At 31.6% G+C, this 19,467-nt stretch overlaps 1 protein-coding gene across 6 annotated transcripts in view; it reads right to left on the bottom strand.

Moving 5' to 3' along the window:
* The window catches only part of LOC143079037 (interference hedgehog-like), a 94,393-nt gene that overhangs the window by 23,871 nt on the left and 51,055 nt on the right, over positions 1-19,467 (bottom strand). For 5 of the 6 annotated variants that reach the window (XM_076254168.1, XM_076254163.1, XM_076254164.1 and 2 more), the window contains 3 exons: positions 14,190-14,350; positions 3,675-3,965; positions 1,809-1,955 (listed from right to left, as the gene is read on the bottom strand). In XM_076254168.1, the coding sequence (XP_076110283.1) occupies positions 1,809-1,955; positions 3,675-3,965; positions 14,190-14,277 (526 nt within the window). In that variant the 5' untranslated portion in view covers positions 14,278-14,350. Of the gene's footprint in view, positions 1-1,808; positions 1,956-3,674; positions 3,966-14,189; positions 14,351-16,288; positions 16,395-19,467 lie in introns of those variants that run through there. The other variant, XM_076254165.1, reaches the window with a different exon arrangement.

Raw genomic sequence — 19,467 nt, forward strand, 5'->3', positions numbered from 1 at the left:
ATTTGATTTTTGCCAGTGAAACTAAAGCACTACTCTATAGCCTCATTACTTCAGCACTGATTGTACCAAAATATATCAAAATGATTAATATATGTTTGTTGTAAAACTGCAGCTGTTAAAAAGTCACTACCATGGAAACATGATACATTTTAAACATCAGGGGGCGATACTAATTAAAGGGAGAATCTCAAAGTTAATTTTTGTACAGTATATTAAAACACATTTCCACCTATTACTGAAAGCTCATTTTGTTAAAGATTCAAAACAGTGGCAATTAAAAATCAAATATATGGAACTGATTAATTCATTTACTAATTACAGTAAAAAAACCTTAACTGCACCCCTTATGTTATTAGAGCACCTGCAAAGTTTGTAAAGAATTTTGTAACAATTTCTATATACAACCCCAGCAGAAGATTATTAAAATTAAGATATATTAGATGGGGCTTTCCACTTGGCACTTTGAAGTAATCTATCCATCCTAGTCCTATCATAGTAATGTGTTCGTCTGCAGCGGGGAGCTTTACACGCCAAAAAAAATCTCATTTGTATCTGTCAGAGTCACCTGAACGTTTTTTTTGAAAGAAAGCATTTGTAATCATTTTTACATTCTTTTATCATACATTATAGAAATTCTCTTTTTCTTCTATTTATTACAAGGACATAGCTCATTTATATATTTCAAACACCACCAAGACGTGTTAATGGGAAAATAGAAGTTCCAGAATCATTCAAAAACAATTCCTTCTCATTTTTCTTATTTATCACTAACAAATGTTTTGAAAACATTAGGGGTGCTGTTTGGGAAACTTTTTCTGCAGATTTGTTTTTCTTCAAAAAAAAAATTACGGTTGGTTTTCTTGCACTCTTTTAGGTTAAGTGTGTTATGATGCCAAGTTTCTGCGTAACTTAGATATGCGGGATATCATAGTTAATCCAGTTTAACCCACAGTTATCTCTTAATGACATTGGTACCACTTGAAAAGGGTGTTTATTTCTCCTAAATTTTATAAAGAATAGTTTAACGCTTTGGTCAAAGTCTCAGAAAGAACTATAAAAACATAAATCTAAATTCCTCTTTTTGCTACCTTAAGCTATCAGTTTAAAAATATTGCTTAGGTTTCAGTATTATTAACCATATATATGTCATTGTAAATGGATAATACTTTTCTGTGGAAAATTTGATACAAGGAGTGTAGAAATGACATTAGCCTACTTTACACTCATATATCTTTCAAATATTTTAACCTCATATTAAAATATTTATCATGATGATATTTGAAAATTTCTAACAGATGTTTTAAGTTTTTCAAGTAATTTGAATGAACTATGCAGAGAGGAAAACATTTTTTGTAAGATGAAAAAAAGAATGTTGAGAAATATCCAGATGACAAGAATTAGAAAGATATGTTACAAAACGAAAAAAATTATCAAAAATGTGAATGATGTTCGGATACAAACTCTCTAACTACTAAGGATTCATTTATTTTTGGGGGTATCAATTTTATAAATTGGAGAAAATTTGACTTCAAATGAATGTTTGATTTCATGGTTTTCCCAAAGTCTGCATACATTCCAAAAATCTTTAATTTAAATTTGTGGTTTCCCTGTACCAATGATATCCATGAAAAAGGGTAACACAAAAAATAATATTGAAACCACAGTAAAAAAAATCTTGTGCAAAATTCATATGTATGAGGTCAATCTTTACATATAACTATCTCCCTTTACTAAGCAAATTCAAGGGAGACAACCCTAGATTCCAACTTAATAAATCCAAGGGAGACAATCCATAGATTCTGACTTACCAGATGAAGTTGATATAATTGTTCCATTCAGTTCAAATAAAATATTTGCTTCTGGACTGCTGATAGGAGGTTGGCATGGCAATACTATACTATAGCCTATAGTTCCATTCAATCGTAAATCTTCTCGACTTTGGAATCTTTTTAATACTGAAATTCAAAAAAATAAAAGGTTAACTTTTCCAGACTTTTTTTTTCAATCACTTTATCTTTCTTAAAAATAGAATGAGGGTTGAATATTTACAAAATGTTCAATGATAAGATACTTTCTAATGAAAACCCCACCATAAAAATAGCCAAGATTTAAAACTTTAAAGCTACATGTATCTAGATTTATTCCAACTGTCAGTTAGTACCTTGCTAAGAAAGTTCCTAATATACTAATATATGTTTAACTTATTGTCATCCTGAATTGGTATGAAATAATTGTAACTAGGTCTACACATTATTTTGTTTTGTATCACATACATTTCCCCACAACAATCATACTTTTACTTCTTTTAGGTGTCTTACATGGTGACATTGTCAACTGTTTTAAGGTTGCTTAAAGAATAGGTAATTTGTCAACATAAGGCCTTTTTTTTTTAATTAGTTGGTTTACGGACAACTAGTGTCAAAGGTTAGGGTCGGAGGAGGTAAAAAAAATAAAAATAAAATAGCAATCTTAGATTTTTTTTTTGTTCACGTATAACTGTTCTGAAAAATTTGAGTTGGAGGAAAAAAAAAAAAAAAATGCTGTTCATTCATGACATTACAGGGGTTGAGGAGGAGAAATAGTTTAGCTCTTATCTTGATATGCTTTGCATTTGATGGATGGATGGTCAATTGTTGTTTAATGTCTAGTGGCTAATCAGATGCATAATTAGGATGAGAATATGATAATGAGAAATGAAATGCTAAACTGACACACTGAGCCAGAATTTAAATGTGGTAGCTCACAAGGTAACAGTTCCCCCAAAGATATGTTACCTTACCCAAACACATTATTCTGACTCCTTTAATAATTGCAATTGCAGCGTGCTTGGCGAAGAAGCAGCAGATACCAATTTTTAAGTCTTTGATTTGACCGGGTCAAGGTTCAAACCCAAGATCTCTCACTCTCCAGGTGAACACAATACCATCACATTTAAGGTGCACGTGGTCTTCACGTATGAATATATGTGCATGTTTGACCCAAAAATCTTTTGAGGACAATATACTTGACATAAACAAATTTCTTTGATTTATGAAATGTTTGATAATCAACTGTGTTCATGATCCTATCATGCTGATGAAGAAATAGCAATGTACCAAAGTTTGACTAAAACACATATTTTGTTCAGCTTTGCACTTTTTTCTGGAGGTGCTCCTTCATTTACATCAACAAATATAATTTTTGCCCCAAAGGACGCAAGCACTTCTATGGGTGTACTGGTAGGGGTGTCTGCCCTAGTTTTGTTTGGTGGCGAAACTGTTTGTACCTTGACAATGGCAACATTTTCATCAGCCATATTGTCGAATATGGCATCGCCGATTGTTTGCTTAGGTTTGCATTTGATAAAAGTGCTCTCAGTACGTTGACCATCAAAGTTAATATTCAACTGAAAGTAGATGAAGCCGTCAGACTCCATGGTCCTCCCTCGTTGGGTTTTTGAATTCGTCTGCGTCATTTCGAAGCTTTTCAAAATACGCCGTTCACTACAAACGCTTTATTGACACAGACAAAACGTTTTGGAACGCCTCGGATTTTTTTATTCACAGCACTCGAAAAATCGGGTCGGCGGAATAAAAAACAACACGAAATCAAAATTTTAATTTTATTTCACTTTTAAACAAAATCGGGTCGGCGGATCCGTAAACCAACTAATTAAAAAAAAAAGGCCTAAATACCTGTTTTTGAAAGTCTGGCTGGCCGGCTAGCCACACGTCCAACAGATGTCTCTGCTATACATTGATATATCCCTTCGTTACTATCCTGCTTCCGTTTATGTTTAAAATTTGCTATATGTAGATTTGTTCCAACAATGCTAAACCCCTTTGACCCCCCCTCTTTCACAGAGTCACCATTGAATTTCCACCGTACTACAGCACTAGAAGGCAACACCTTGCATGGTAGCGTCACTGATGCATGATGGGATATAACAGCTGATTCTGGTTCTTCTAAGAAGATAGGCAAAGAATCTGAAATAAAAAAATAAAAAATTATAAATTGGAAACAATATCAATATTCTTATACATAGTACCGATACTAATAATGAAATAGCAAAGTTTTTTTTATATCATCATAAAAATCTTATTTTCGGGGGGACTTTTTTGGAATTTGAAGTCACAAGATATTCAATGGTTGCTGCAGAATTCCTGACAAATTGCTTAATTTCTATGCAAATTTAGAGTTTGCTGTATTAGGTACTAGCTACATATTGCGTAAACATGAACTTGTTAAGGTAAGGTTGTTATACGCACTTTGTAAAATTTTCCATATCTTGAATTTATTCATTTTAAAATTAAGTTAGCATGCAACATCTTAACCTATTACATGAGTAATCGTAAATATGAAATTAGACACCATCATGAGACTTTCAATATCTGCCTGTCTGGACAGTGAAAAATCTTGTCTTTTTACCATGATATAAATCTATATTAATTTAAAGGTCAAATTTCTGGATACTCTTGATCTTATTGTATTTTGCAGATAAAATTTCAACCAGTCTAAAGCAAGAACAGGAAACCAGAACAATACAAAAAATATAAATGGAGGTTTTTTCTCTTTTGAAGCAGACGACACAATGGAGATTTACTAACAATGATATTTTTTTTCTAATAGAAAAATAATCAGAGTGTGTAGAAATTTACATTTAAACTCTATAAATATTTCATTCAGATTAGATGTGAATATTTTATACATCAATCTTGTATCAAAGTTTTACACCGATATGTGTAGACTCTTCAGTTTACTTTGACAATTGTTATATTGTGTTCCTAATCCAAATACACAGAATAGACATTGTTATACACACTCCAGGTTTCTATAAAAATTATCAACAATAAGAAGCATGCTTCAAGAAGACTATAATCAAATAAGGATTTAAAACTAAAACTTTGATTGAAAGTAATTATAAGATGTATTGAGACAGCAACCAAAAAAAACAATTTTTGACCAAAAAAACTCCTATATATGTTATCAGTACTGTCCTTATAAAACAATAAATGAAATCCACATTGAAAGATGTAGTTCAAATCGTGTTCAAATCAGGATAGTCTCTACATAGAATCTTAATTCTCTCCAAATGAGATCCTTAAGGTTTGGAAATTAACTTCAGCATTTTAAATAGTTTCAAATTTTGGTTTAGGAACCAGCCGAAGCCCACCTCCATGGCTTGTGATTTTCTCAGTGTTGAAGACTAATTGTTAGCCTTCAGGGTGTTTTCTGCTCTTTGGTCGGGTTGTTGTCTCTTTTGACACATTCCCCGTTTCAATTCTTAATTCTATCCTTTACGCATTCAAGAGATAAACAATCATATATATATATATATATAGCCTTGACTATTAAACAGTTCAGTTTTAGGGTAATGGTTTATAGGTTTTCCCTGTTCTGAACAGTCTGTGCCAAAAACTTTTTCATCTACTAGTCCGTAAATTAAATATAAAAAATTGTCCCTATCAGACTATATAAAATTTGGAAAATTTTCACTAGTTCAAATCATTATTTACTAGTCTGGGGCATCGGACTAGTGGCTTACAGTGCAGACCGGTTCATAAAGGAGGTTCGGTCCTAAGGTTCCCTACTGTTTATAAAAAAAACCTCCCTCCTGTTCATCTAGGAACACTCCACCCATGATCATTATTAGGTACAGACTATTTTAAGGTGTTACCTATTGGATATTATCTAAAGTCATTTACTAAACGTCTAACTTCTTTCCTCATTAGTTTTATCATGTTCAAAAGAAAATAAATTATCTTCCCCTGCTTCTACAACTTAGTGAAATATCAGATGATTGTAGAACTATAGAAAATAATGGTTTAACAGCCTCACACACTTGAAAAACGCTTTATGGATTCACATTTAGATATAAAAACATATTTGCTGTAAGAGTTAGATAAATGTTAGAGATATCTGCACTCTGTAAATGAGCAGGCAAAGAAGAAAGATTTGTTTCTTCAGCCATTATTATATAGTATCACATCTGTCTAATATTCCTAATGGCCATGTAGTGCCAAGTACAAAGAATGTAATACAGCACTCTACAATCAGTTTATAAACATATTAACTTAATGTGTGTTGCTTATGTCTTTTTCAAAAACATTTTTGTCATTTTCTTTTGCCTATCGACCATCTGTAGTAGATTTAAAACATATTTACTCTAATTTATCAAGTTTGCTCAATTTTCAAATAAGCAATTACTCTGCAACTATTGCAGAATGCCAAAACATTCTTTAGAAAATCTTGAAATATAGCAAATTAGAAAATGTTGAAATTCATTTACTTGTCAAACTGGAATTATATGAAATGGAAACCCAAATAAATTTATTTTACAGGAAACAAGCTTATATGATGATTAAAACTTTTCTCTGTTTTGTTTTGTTTCTGAGTGTAGGTACGTAGTCATGCTTACAAGCAAAGTTAGAAAATTGGACTTTTCACAGTGAAGTCAACCAAATCAATAGGTTTGTTCACATTTATATAAAACAGATTGATTTTTGTAGTTCATTAATGTTAGAGTTGAGTATGGAAATGGGGAATATGTCAAAGAGACAACAACCAAACCAAAGAGCACAAAACAGCCAAAGGAAACCAATTGGTCTTCAGCACAGGGGCAGGGATCAGGTGGGCCCTAAACAAAAATGTAATGATGAAATTAAATGTGTCGGGAGTACACCAACGCCCCTGCCTGCTGTAAACTCATATGGTGTAATACTGCCAAAAGTACAAATGAAACACAATCTTGATCTTTAACTGTGAGTGACAAAGGATACACATTAGTGGAACTATTTTTTGTCCATTATTTTAATAAACAATGTATGAAAACTGATAAAGTCCAAAGGAAAAGCACATATGGCATACATATTCCATTAAAATGTATTATTCCTTTTTATCATGTGTACTGTATTTTTAATGTATCATTTGAGGCCGTTGTGTACAGTGTACAGTTACAGTTAACCAAAGCAATGATGTAGGTATTACATTATTACAGCTCTTTAAGTGCCTGACATCTCAAATCACAGCCAAGATATTTCTTAAACAATATCCATAAAATGTTAAAGTTATAGTTTTATGACGTCTTTCTGAAGAGTAATGCAGGGTATCACTAGTGTGGTCTGATTTAACTTTATAGTTTCTCTTCTCACTATGATAACAATAACTTGTCTATATTAACACTCATAAAACAACTATCAAATACCCCATAAAAACACACACTTAGATACATATACCCTGTTTGTCAAACAAATGTTAAACCATCAAGGTCAAGGTTAAATGATGCAGAAGATAATACAGAATTTTTGTAAGTTTTATGACGGGAATAAGAATTAATATTATGACGATTTGAATCACACACCATATCAATAGGAGATATAAAATTCACAAGACCCGTGAAATTTTAAATACAGATATTTTGTTGATGTTACGATATGTAAAACATGCCCTGTTTCCTTTTTATACAGTCTAGAGGTGTATGGTTGATTTCAAGTCTTCATTGATAAAACATTATAGAATGCAGAAATGATAAAGATAGTAGCTAATTCATCACTCTATCCAAACGATCTGTTGAAAGTTTGTATAAAGTAGAAATAAAAACAACTTTAAATTTATTGCTTTAGAAAAGCTTCATGTTTTTCTACTTCTGGTTTGATATGAATACAAGAATGCTGGAGCTGTCGTTCATGAGAGAGCAACCTAGTAGACAACAAGAGGCTGTCACAACGACAGCAAACCGGATTTATTCATATTTATTTGTGTCCTGGCAATATCACAAGAACCATTACTGAAGAATGGTGAAAGTGAAAATCGTCAATATCAAATTTGACCTCCATTTTGTCATCAGTATCAACATATTAAAATTTGAAAAGCTTAGATTGAATGGTTCATGAGTAAATGCAACAACGTGAATGGAAACTCCATTTTTCAATCACTTTCAAGAACCATAACTCCTGAACGGTAAAAGTCAAAATCGTCATTATTAAACTTGACCTACATTTTGTCATCAGTAACAACATATTAAAATTTGGGAAGCTTTGGTAGAACAGTTCATGTGTAAATGCACGGACACGACTGGAAACTCCATTTTTCAATCTTTCAAGAACCATAACTCCTGATCGGTAAAAGTCAAAATCGTCATTATTGAACTTGACCTCTATTTTGTCATCAGTAACAACATATTAAAATTTGGGAAGCTTTGGTAGAACAGTTCATGAGTAAATGCACGGACACGACTGGAAACTCCATTTTTCAATCTTTCAAGAACCATAACTCCAGAACGGTAAAAGTCAAAATCACCATTATTGAATTTGACCTTCATCTAATTGTCAGTAACAACATATTAAAATTTTAAAAGCTTTGGTTGAACGGTTCATGAGTTAATGCACGGACAACATTTGATTGCCGCCCGCCCGACCGACCGCCCGACCGGCCGCCCGCCGTACATCCCCAAATCAATAACCAACATTTTTGTCACAAAAATCTGGTTAATAAAACCAAATAAAAATAAGCTTGAATTTCTTATTCAATGGGAAAATACTTTTTACACTACACATTTTAGTTCAAATTGACATGACACCAAATTATCACAATAGCAAAATTCTGAAAATCTCCTTCTCTTCTAATGCACAATCCTGTGGGGGATGTTTGAATCGTCTGACCTCCTGACTTTGGGTGCAATTAGATATTATGTTGAGGCTGAGCTCTATATCAAAGTTTTGGAGCACAATCTGGTGGGGGGATGTTTGAATCCCCTGAGCCTTGCTTAGGGTGTGATTAGATATTATATCAACCTCTATCTCAAATTTCTGTTTATGGGACTCAGTGGCCGAAGTAGTTACTACTTTAATCACTAGCCAGTCAACACTGAGGTTGTGAGTTTGAACCCTGCTCATGCAGATGCACTCGACTCCAATCTTAATTGACTAGGATTGTCAGTTTTCCTATCAAAGGTCTGTTTCCTGCGGGCACTCCCGCTTCCTCCACCAATAAAAACTGACCGCCACGTAATAGCCTAAATGTGGTGCTTAAAAACGGCATTAAAACACCAAAAATCAAATCAAAGTACTGTTCTCTGCACAATTTGGTACCTTAGTTCTCAGTGTTGACCATTTTATCCTGATGTTGTACTAATTTATGGGCACCATTTTAAAATATGAGATCAAAGTCATCAATTCTAAAGATTAATGAGGAAAATATCAAAATTAAAGTGAAAATCTAGTTTGGACTTCAGCTATATCCTGAAGGTTAATGTCCCTACTTTGCATTAAATAACCATTTAACAAGATCAGGATCTGAACATTTCTAAAGGTGTGGATAGAATGTTATGCAAATGGACCCATAAGGTATTGTACATAGTGTTTGGCTGAATGCATTCAGAAATTTTACTTAAAAACATAAATCATGAAATAATAGGGTATTTGAATTAAAGGAGGTGTGTTTTGGAAATGTTTATAAATGTTCCTTATACATGGGTTTTGTGTCCTACGAGATGATTTTGTACCGGGTTATACTGCCTAGTAATAGACAAAACCAAGTCGAGGGTACACAGGTAGAATGATTGATCTTCTGCTCAGGAATTCTTGTTCACTTCAATGTTTTGTTTTATGGATGTTTGACCATGGATGACCAGGTTCATTTTGATACTGAACTTAGAATTCAAACATAAATTTTCCGATTAAAATGTCATTTAACATCTAGTGCTGGTTGATTCAGCAACTTTTTTTCTGGGGTCAAGTACTATACAATGAAATTACACAATAGTGTTACAATGGAAATTATTATTGACATTTAAACTTTGTGGGCTATATTTTAAGTAGAATTTGAAAATGACAAATAAAACCTATACATAAACTAAAAACCTTCTTAGCCGACTTTTCTTTGTGATTTATTTTCTCTTTCTCTCTCTCTCTCTCTGAGTTTTGTCATATTCTTGACAATTTACATTTATGTTTTTTTACTACTAGTGAAAAAGAGATTCCTTTAGAAAATTACTTAGGTTGCAGAAAGTTGAAAACAATTGATTATTTATCTATCAATATATGGTTTATTTGGCAACTCAAAGAAAATTACTCCAGTTTGATACTTTTGTAAAAATAGGCCACTGTTGTTTACTGTTGTCAATGTGTTTGAGAATTTTGAGTTGGTAATTAGATCAGTCAGATCTACACTGTTAACATCCTAATGTTGGCAGTATGGACATGTGAATATGCTGTAATGTGTAATGTCTAAGACATACCAATGACAGTTTCTACAATGGCTTTTGCATGCATCGTAGATCCACATTTTTGTGGTATTTTTTTTTTTTTTACAGAAAACAATTCTCATTTTTCGTAGCTTTTGCCACTTGCCTTATCCTTACTTAGTTGAATAGATATGGAATGAGCGCCAATGTGACAACTCTCTTATCCAAGTCACAATTTGTATATAAGTAAAATATTATGAATGTTTGAATCAAAACATATATCTCCTTTAATTTTCAGACCTGGCATTAAGGTGCACCTCTTACAAACAACTGTTTTATAAAGTGGAAACTGGTTGCAGTTATACTCTTAAAATAAAAGATATTCAATTCATAGTATATATACGTACACAGTCTTTTGGTCATAATTCTATACTAAGGAAAGCCAGATTTGCAAAGGTTTAAAAACGATTCCATTGGCTAATAAATCATTTTCTGTCAAAGTCACCACAAATGATATAAAATTTCTATTTTTAATATAATTTCATTAAATTTGTCATTTATACCTGCTAAACTTATCACTAGTGCAATAAGGACAAAATGCTAATCAATCAATTATATTGCACAGTTTTAACTTTATTACAAAACAACTCCATATTAACACGCAGTAAATCATATCTTTTATGTGATTGGTCAGTCTATAAATATAAAAAATGTCAGAGATCATAAGATAGCAATTGTATATATTAATGTTTTCTGTCACCATGAATGAAAAAAACAACTATAATTCATGTCTAGTATGATTTAAGGCCATCAAATTTGAAAGAAGTAATTAGAATGAGTTTTGTATTCAAACCTGTAACCAACCAATTAACACATTACCATATTAATGTTGGAGGAAGGCATTATGACTAATTTTACATTTTCTAGATTACAAAAATATGACAATGTTCCATATTTTGAAAATAAATCTTCGTTCATGTCAAAGATTTCCCACATACTCAAATGGGTTCATATATAGCAAACTGTCTCAACTGTATTTTTTTTTATAGAACCCCCTGTAAATTTTCTCTATTTTCTAAGGGACATCTCTACTTCAAATATCAAATTATCAAAGAGTTCATGTGAATGAAAAAAAAACAACAACACAAAAATAATTTACAAGGAATTTCCCCCAAACATGTGACTGCAAGACTGCTGCTGTTGGTTCTGAGTCAGATGAATATGCATTTTAATTTGCCACTGGACATTAATCAAACATACATCATCATCAGCATCTTGAAAGCAGATGACCCGAGTGAACAATAAATAGATTTTAATATCAGATAATTTGAGATTGAGTTATCTCCCTTGGCAATCATGTCCGAGGTGTAACTGGTTGAGATTCTTAGGTGACTAACCATAACAAAACATGGGCTTGTGGTACAACCAAAGGTCAAAGGAGATCCATATAAGATACTTGAGAAGAATTATGCAAGGCTAAAAGAAATTAAAATTGACCTAGTTTATGATTTTATTTAAATTCTAGGAGTCTGACCAGTGAGTGTTAAAAAGATGAGTTAGGTTGATTCTTGAAGGAAATTATGCCTGCTGAACTAGCCATAAAAGGGAAATTAACTCTTGCTTAATTTGAAACAATTGAAGAAAAATATCTAAATTACCAGAAAAAAAAACCCATACAGGGTCATTTTATTAATTTGTGATTACACTATAGAATTTGAACAATGTACTTGCACAATTTTGACCATTAGAAACACTATTTCATTCAAATGAAAGACAGAGGCGGATTAAGGGGGGGGGGCCAGGCCCCCCTTTTTGGGAAAAAATTTGGTTGCTTATATAGGGAATCACTGAAGCGTGACTGGAGCGGGCCCCCTCTTAGGTCAGTCAGTGGGCCCCCACTTATGAAAATTTCTGGATCCGTCAATGAAAGATTGGTGATGTTAACTTTAAATTTTATTCAATTAGGTATCTTGCACCACTGCTAAAATAATACAAAATATCAAATAGATATTTACCTATTGATCAGCCCTCCATCCCCCCTTTTTTTTACTTCTAAACCAAGCGTAACATGAATAGTCATTAGTTTCATTACTGAATAAAATTCTCATAAATAACTCTCCATATCTACATTTTTCATCAGTTGTCCACACTAAAAAGGCATGCTTTAAATTACTACCTATTTATAATTTTTTCTGTTATATTAATAGGCTCAAACATTTCCTTTTAGAAATATTTTATTATTTCTATCAATGAAAAAATACAATGTATGTTTCTGTGTTGAGACCATAAAAATCAAAATTAACATTTACTGTAGGTTTATAAGGAAAGATTTTATTGCTAACACATTGTATTTCTAATTTATAATGAATTAAAACATTTGTGGGAATACATAAATATAATTCTAAAATGTACTTTAATAATCATGATAATGAAGGGTGCACATCAATAAAAAACAATACAGAGAGTTTAAGAATCCAAACTATAAGAAAATTAAATTTCCAAAATTATTTTTTTTAGGTTGTTCTGAATTTATTACCTGGACTAATATTTAATGTTTTACTTATAAGTTCTAGTAATTATAAATCAATCTTGAGATATATTTTTTCTGAATATTGCTTATTCTTGCTTCTTTATTCTTTGGAAAAGGTTCCGTTTTTGTCCTTGATTCACAATTTTATTTTGCCCGCCGTGTATTTATCCCTCTTTTTTAATTAATGTCTCTAATTTTTGTCATGGAAAACTGCATGCCTGTCTGAGATCTGATTATAACATTAATAAATTACTCGAAACCAAATTTTCATTTCTGTGAAATCATCAACCCACAGAACATAAACCACCATTTCTAAATTTCTAAATAGCGAGATTCTACCTGATGATAATATTTTTTAAACCTTCAAAGATTAAATTCAGAGGACCTGTTCTATTTTTATACCATGCCAGTAAACCTCTGTGAAAAAAAACGCATTAAGATTTCCTTTAATAACCCAGTGTAACTAGACACCAATCAGATAGCACTAATATATAGCCAATATTACTGTACATAAATCATATAGTTTTTACAGGCAAAATGATTTTTACTTTAATGGTTTAACCGAAAACTGATCAAAGGTTTTCTGTAATTCAAGATGTCCTTATTGATTTATTTATGTTTTTAAGGGGTTCTCCATAAGGAAATATGGTGAATCCTGCACATTTTACTGAAATCCTCAAATAAATAGACATTCTGTGTGTAGTTAGGTTGCAGTCTTTTTGACAACATACCACAACTCTTTGCTTATTTGTAAGAAATTGTTTGTAGAGGAGTGGATGATATTTCACATTTTCCAAGTTCCTCTTCAGGGATTGTTCATTTAACTCCCTATGGTTTCTTGCATGTGACAAGAGTGAACCTGGATGAACTAAATCTGATTTTTCTTACTCTTATAATTTAGGAAATGTTGAAAAGATTGAAGGTCGTGAATGTACTACCTGGTACAATTGAAGGTCATGAACAAAGTATCTATGTACTGCCTGGTACATGTACACACTTTTGTAAAAAGGAAAAAAATTCAATTGTCCTATCAATGCCACAATAGTATTTGATGCCCTATAATTTGTGCAGTCTCTTAATTTTAATAGTTCAACAAGGCTATTGGTATGAAGAATTTTTGTGTGGTCTCAATAACAAATTTATATCATTAGATTGAACTCAATGGCATAAAACTGAGAAATATTCAAAAACTTTACAAAGAGTCAGAGAAATCTTGTCAATTTCAAGAAATGGGAGATAACTACTGGAAAAGTAGTAATACACCAAATTATCCAACAAATATTTTGTTCAATCTGTTTAAGTATAGAGCCGACATAAGTGACCTTCTGATCATGTGAAATCTAACGCTCATTCAAATATAATTTTTTAACTGTGGCTTGATATTTGAACAAATCAGTTTTTGCATGAAATCTGGTAATATATATACATCAACAAAATTCTCAATATTCCCAACAGTAAAATCACTGTTCAATCTTCTGTATTATTTCTGTATTTTACCTTCAGAAGTTGTGGCTTTCACCATGACGACCAGGATCCATAGTAACAGACCCTCTACTAGCATCCTGTTGATGCCAGGCCTCTTCATACTCTGTCATAAAGACACACAGACAAATAGAATCCACTCATTGAATCACCCGTTTATAATCCACGCAACAATCCTGAAATATACAAAAATATCTGCGATTAAAAAATTGTCAGTAAAAGAATTATTGAAAGGTTGTCAGTGTTATTCAACATACTCTAACAAAATTCAACATAGAGGTAGTATTTTCTTTTTATATTATTTTCTAACACAACAGTATTTACTTTTGAACAGTATTATTCGCACATACTGGCAGTATTTGCTTTTTGACAGTACTACTCAATTTTCTGACCATTTTTGTTTTGACAATTTACTGACAGAATTTATGCATCAACCCAGAAATAAACAAAAAGGAAAGTGATTTTGCACAAATTCTGTAAAAATCATTTTAAATGTAACCAATTAGAACTTGGAAAATTAGAGTTTTATTTTTTATATTTGACAAATGCTGGAAATTCACTCATCACTTAAGTAAAGGAAGAACTATAATTATATTGCCCAGAAAAACAAAGAATTGTATAGCTAATCTAAATATCGTTTCATAACAATAACTGTCAAATCCATGTGCAAGTTAATAGCTTATGCTTTCTTAACACTATATATTTAAGTCAACCACAACTAAGTAATGTTTTGGGATTACATGTTTCCCTGTTTTTGTTTAGAGACATAAAAATCCCTTAAAAAACCAGTAAAATTAGTCTATTTATAAAAAGTCTGCTAGCATTCCATAACCCGTGATAACAGACCATAAAACCAGCAACAGAAGTGAAGTTGTATACTGGTAGCAAAGTCGTAAATCTATGGATGTAAGTAAATCTAAACAACTTTTACGACCTTTTTCAAACAGAACTCGATAACAGTCTACACTTCTCAAATACATTCAACCATCAAAATTGGCAACTTTTTATAAAGAGGCACTTTTTTCTCTGCAAAAAATATGTCAATTTACTTTTTAGATAATTTGTTATGTATTAACTGAAACATATTTGTTTTATATGTGAAAGATGACCTGGGATTTTGTAAAAAGACAATTGAATCCAAATTATGATAATACCCATTTTTTATTTACAGCCTTTGGAAATTTGTGTGTTCACATGAATCCATTACTTGCTATTTTTCATCTAAATAATTGTACTTTTACTAATGTTGAAAAAAAAAAGTAATGATATTCATACTTATAAGAATTATAATTTCTCAATCAACATTTTGATGATCATTGTGGTAAACCTAACGTTCCTCACAAATTTACGGGTAGGCAGCAATATATAACATGTAAAATGGAAATATTAAACTGTATCAGTGATTTGATAATATTATAAACTTCTCTTCATTATAATTCTCAAAAAAAGGTTAGTTTAAGCTAGTTTAAGCCAACTCTATTATGTTTTCTATTGTAACCAAAACGATGTTTACAAATCCTTCATAAGATGCAACAGATTTTCTGTTTATTTCATAGGATTGCATATTGGGACAAAATTTGGTTTGTACAGGAGCCTTCTGCTTTGACAAACTGCAGTTCAGGTGTGCAAACATTGGTTAAAATTCAACAATAAATAGTTTAATAAATGCATCCATTGAAAATTCAAATGTACCTTCTGTCATGTCTGTCTGCTTGTCAGTAATAGCAACAATTTTTAAGTCATTATGAACAAAACTTTTGTGCACTTCAAGATTTTGTTGAATTTGCTGTTTTAATGCATAATTGAGCAAACAACATCTTTTTTTTTTAAATTTTAATTTTTTTAAATTGCCAAAATCAATATGAAATGACAATTTTATTGTCAATATTGTTTTAGTCCATTGATTCTCTATTTATTATTGCCCTGATGACCATTTGAAATACAAGATCTATTTATGCGATCAATAAACCGTATCATAAACTATGTTAACATACGGAAAAAGAAACTTTTTTTATTAATGTGATGAATTTCATGTAATAGTTTTTGGCAATGATTGTAACATCACATGATGGTATAAATCTTCATCATGATTCAGGTGTACAAAATGACCATACCTCAATACAAGAATGTTAATCCAAAATCCCGCTGTTCCAAACTTTCTAAAGTATTATCACGATTATTATATACACCCCCTATTGACCATTGTGATATAATCTCAGCCTAATGATTGGTCATTTCAATGATAATCAATGACCACTTATCATTTGAAGATTGGCCAACTTAAACAGGTGAATCGTTTTATCTTGGAGAAGAATGTATATAATCTATCAACAAAGTCTGTGGGGGAACTTTCTGCTTACTGATACTTATTCCTGTCAAGCAAACAATTACAGAAAGTTCCTCCAGGGTACAGCTGAATAACCTACAAAGCTGTCTCCATCTGTCGGCACAACAAAATACACAACTTACTCACCATCTCTTATATCTGATACCAGGGATTCATAATTATTTATTTCGGATACCAGGGATTCATTATCATTTGTTGGATATCAATTTTTTCGTAGATTTTGCAGGTCTAGTTAATACATGAATCTAAATATTCAACAAGTACAAATTTTCTATTGGCATATATGCAGACTTCAGCAAAACCAAATGCATACAACCAAACAACCATTCAGGCCCTTTTGGATATATATTACCAAAATATTTCCCTCTAAATTTATCCAAAATTCACTGAAGTATCAAGTCTTTTGCTTTTCTCCAGGATAATGAGTAGATTTTGATGCAGAAAACAAATTTGGCACCATTCTATGACAAGATAATAACTAGATTTTGATTGGGCATTCCAAATTTTGCACCATTTAATAACAGGATTCCTTTAATCACTAGATAGTCCCTAAACAATAAAATCTACTGATAAACATGTTTGCCTTTATGTGATGGTATTTGAAGATGATTGATTGGTCAGTTATTTGGTCAGTTAAATTGCCACCTGTGGTCATTTGTATCATAAAGCTGCTAAGTGACCGATTGATTCTATAATCAGACCAGATTAACACTGATTGTAAACATGATAAAGCAGGAACTAGGTGACATTCATCTGACCTTCTTGTTATTTTAGTAGAAAAACAAAATTATCTGGATTCTTGGGGAAAGAGAAAATTCCATGTACAGATATGACTTTTCATCATCTCCCTGGATGGACATGGGCTTCTTTGATTGGTCAACAAACAATAATTTCAACAACTTCATTGGTGAATGCTTATGTCCTAAAAAATAAAGACCCCTCCGTGACGCAGCATTTCATATCTTTAAAAAGGCCAATTCCAAATTCAGTTCACAATGCATGTAAATAGAAAGAGAGACATATGATGAACCTTTGAAATTCATTTTGGTTTTTGTTGAATATACAAAGATATTGCACTTTATTTGATGTGGTCTTGTTCAAAATACTGTGCTACATATGACACAAATATTAATTATATTTACACAGATTTGTCTAATTAACAAAAACTATCACCTCTCTAGACATATATTACTAGAATAATTATCCTTCATTTTGACAAATTTATACAAAACATCTTGGTATTTGGTAAGAATAGCCCACAGCTACTTAATCTTAACTTGGGAATATAAAGATTGATTGTTTTTCACACATGAAATGACAATATTAAGATATTCATTGAAAGAAGTTTATGACAAATGATATGTATATCACCAATAAAAGCATATTATATTTGTTGACCCTTACGCCATGTTACCTATTTTAAGATATTTTCATCATCAATCAAGACAATACCGCAAGTTATAAATGTTGAAAGAAAAGTACAGCGCATGGAACAAACAAATTGAATATTTTGTATTTTATTCCATAAAAAGTCCAACAACATGGTTTCATTCCAGCTGTTGTAGGACAAAACAAGCAATGAACAGGGTGTATAGAGAGCGTTGATTTCAATGTACAACCAATTTGAGATGATCCATAATGATGTGGCAATTGTGAAAGTAATCTGTGTCTACCTCTTCATTGAAAAGTCTTTTATTAAGTACTTTAAAATAGAGTTAATTAAAGATTTACTCTTCCTAGGCACCCTCTTCTTTTGAATCTGACTTGAACAACTTATAAATTGACTTCTAACCCCAATAGCTTGCTTTCTTTACAATTATAACAAACATAATTGTTTTCTTAATGCCATTGGTATATTTCTGCACAAAGATCTCTGTAAGAATGCTCCTGCTGTGTTATGTAATACTTTACAAAAGATAAGGAAACTTCTGTCAAAACAATATTCTTTTCATTTCAGTGATGTGATACTGAAAATTACTATTTTATTTGTTGTGTCAATAAGTTGATAACTTTTTGGCCGAAAACACTACCAATCACAAGAGGGAGGTATGTTGTGTTACATCTTAAATTATTTCAAATGCTGTTTTATTTCATAACTATTTCAAATTGGAACTGCTGGATTGCCTTTATTTAAAGCAAGCTGAGACCTAATAAAATAATAAGCTTTTGCTAAACAACAGCATGTCCAATGAGCTGATATCAGTACAAAAAACAACTTTTAGAAAGCTTTCAATGTGCACTCTACTTGCCTTAATCTTAAATGAGGGGCAAAAGATACCAGAGGGACAGTCAAACTAAAATTACCTCTTAAAATCTTTCACTCAAAGGTGCACTCTATTTACCTAAATTATTCTCCTAAACTGCAGTACACTTGCCTAAATCCTCCTCTCAAGGGTGCACTCTACTTGTCTTAATGTTTATCAACACTCTTACTTATACTCTCAAACCAACATGATTGCTAATGTCACTCAAACGTGACTTACTAATAAAAAAAAATAATTCTATTTCAAACATTACAAGGGCTGTAAGCTGGTTAAAGAAGTGTCAAGAAAATATAAATATGCTTTAAGTGATCAATAGGCTACTGATCTGAACCAAAGTACCCCAAAACAATATATTATGGAAAATTACAATTTTATAATCATTTAATGTTATCTAAGGTTTACACTTCTGCCATTGGAACAGTTCCTTGTAAACACTTCAGTAGATTAATGTCCCCTTGTTTATATTTAATTTGTGATAATATAATCTATTTATTTGTTTAAATATTTACAAACTTATTAAATCAATAAAAAGCACTTTATTATACTGATATGCTATCATTGGGAACAGTTAATATTGTCTTTTGTTCAGTAATTTTCCTTGTACTCTTTACATGATGCATTTTGTAAATAAATGCGGAAAAGCTCTTTTTTTACCGACTTTTTAATTGACAAGTGATATAAA

This window comes from Mytilus galloprovincialis, chromosome 6, assembly GCF_965363235.1.
Source record: "Mytilus galloprovincialis chromosome 6, xbMytGall1.hap1.1, whole genome shotgun sequence".
Lineage (NCBI taxonomy): Eukaryota > Metazoa > Mollusca > Bivalvia > Mytilida > Mytilidae > Mytilus > Mytilus galloprovincialis.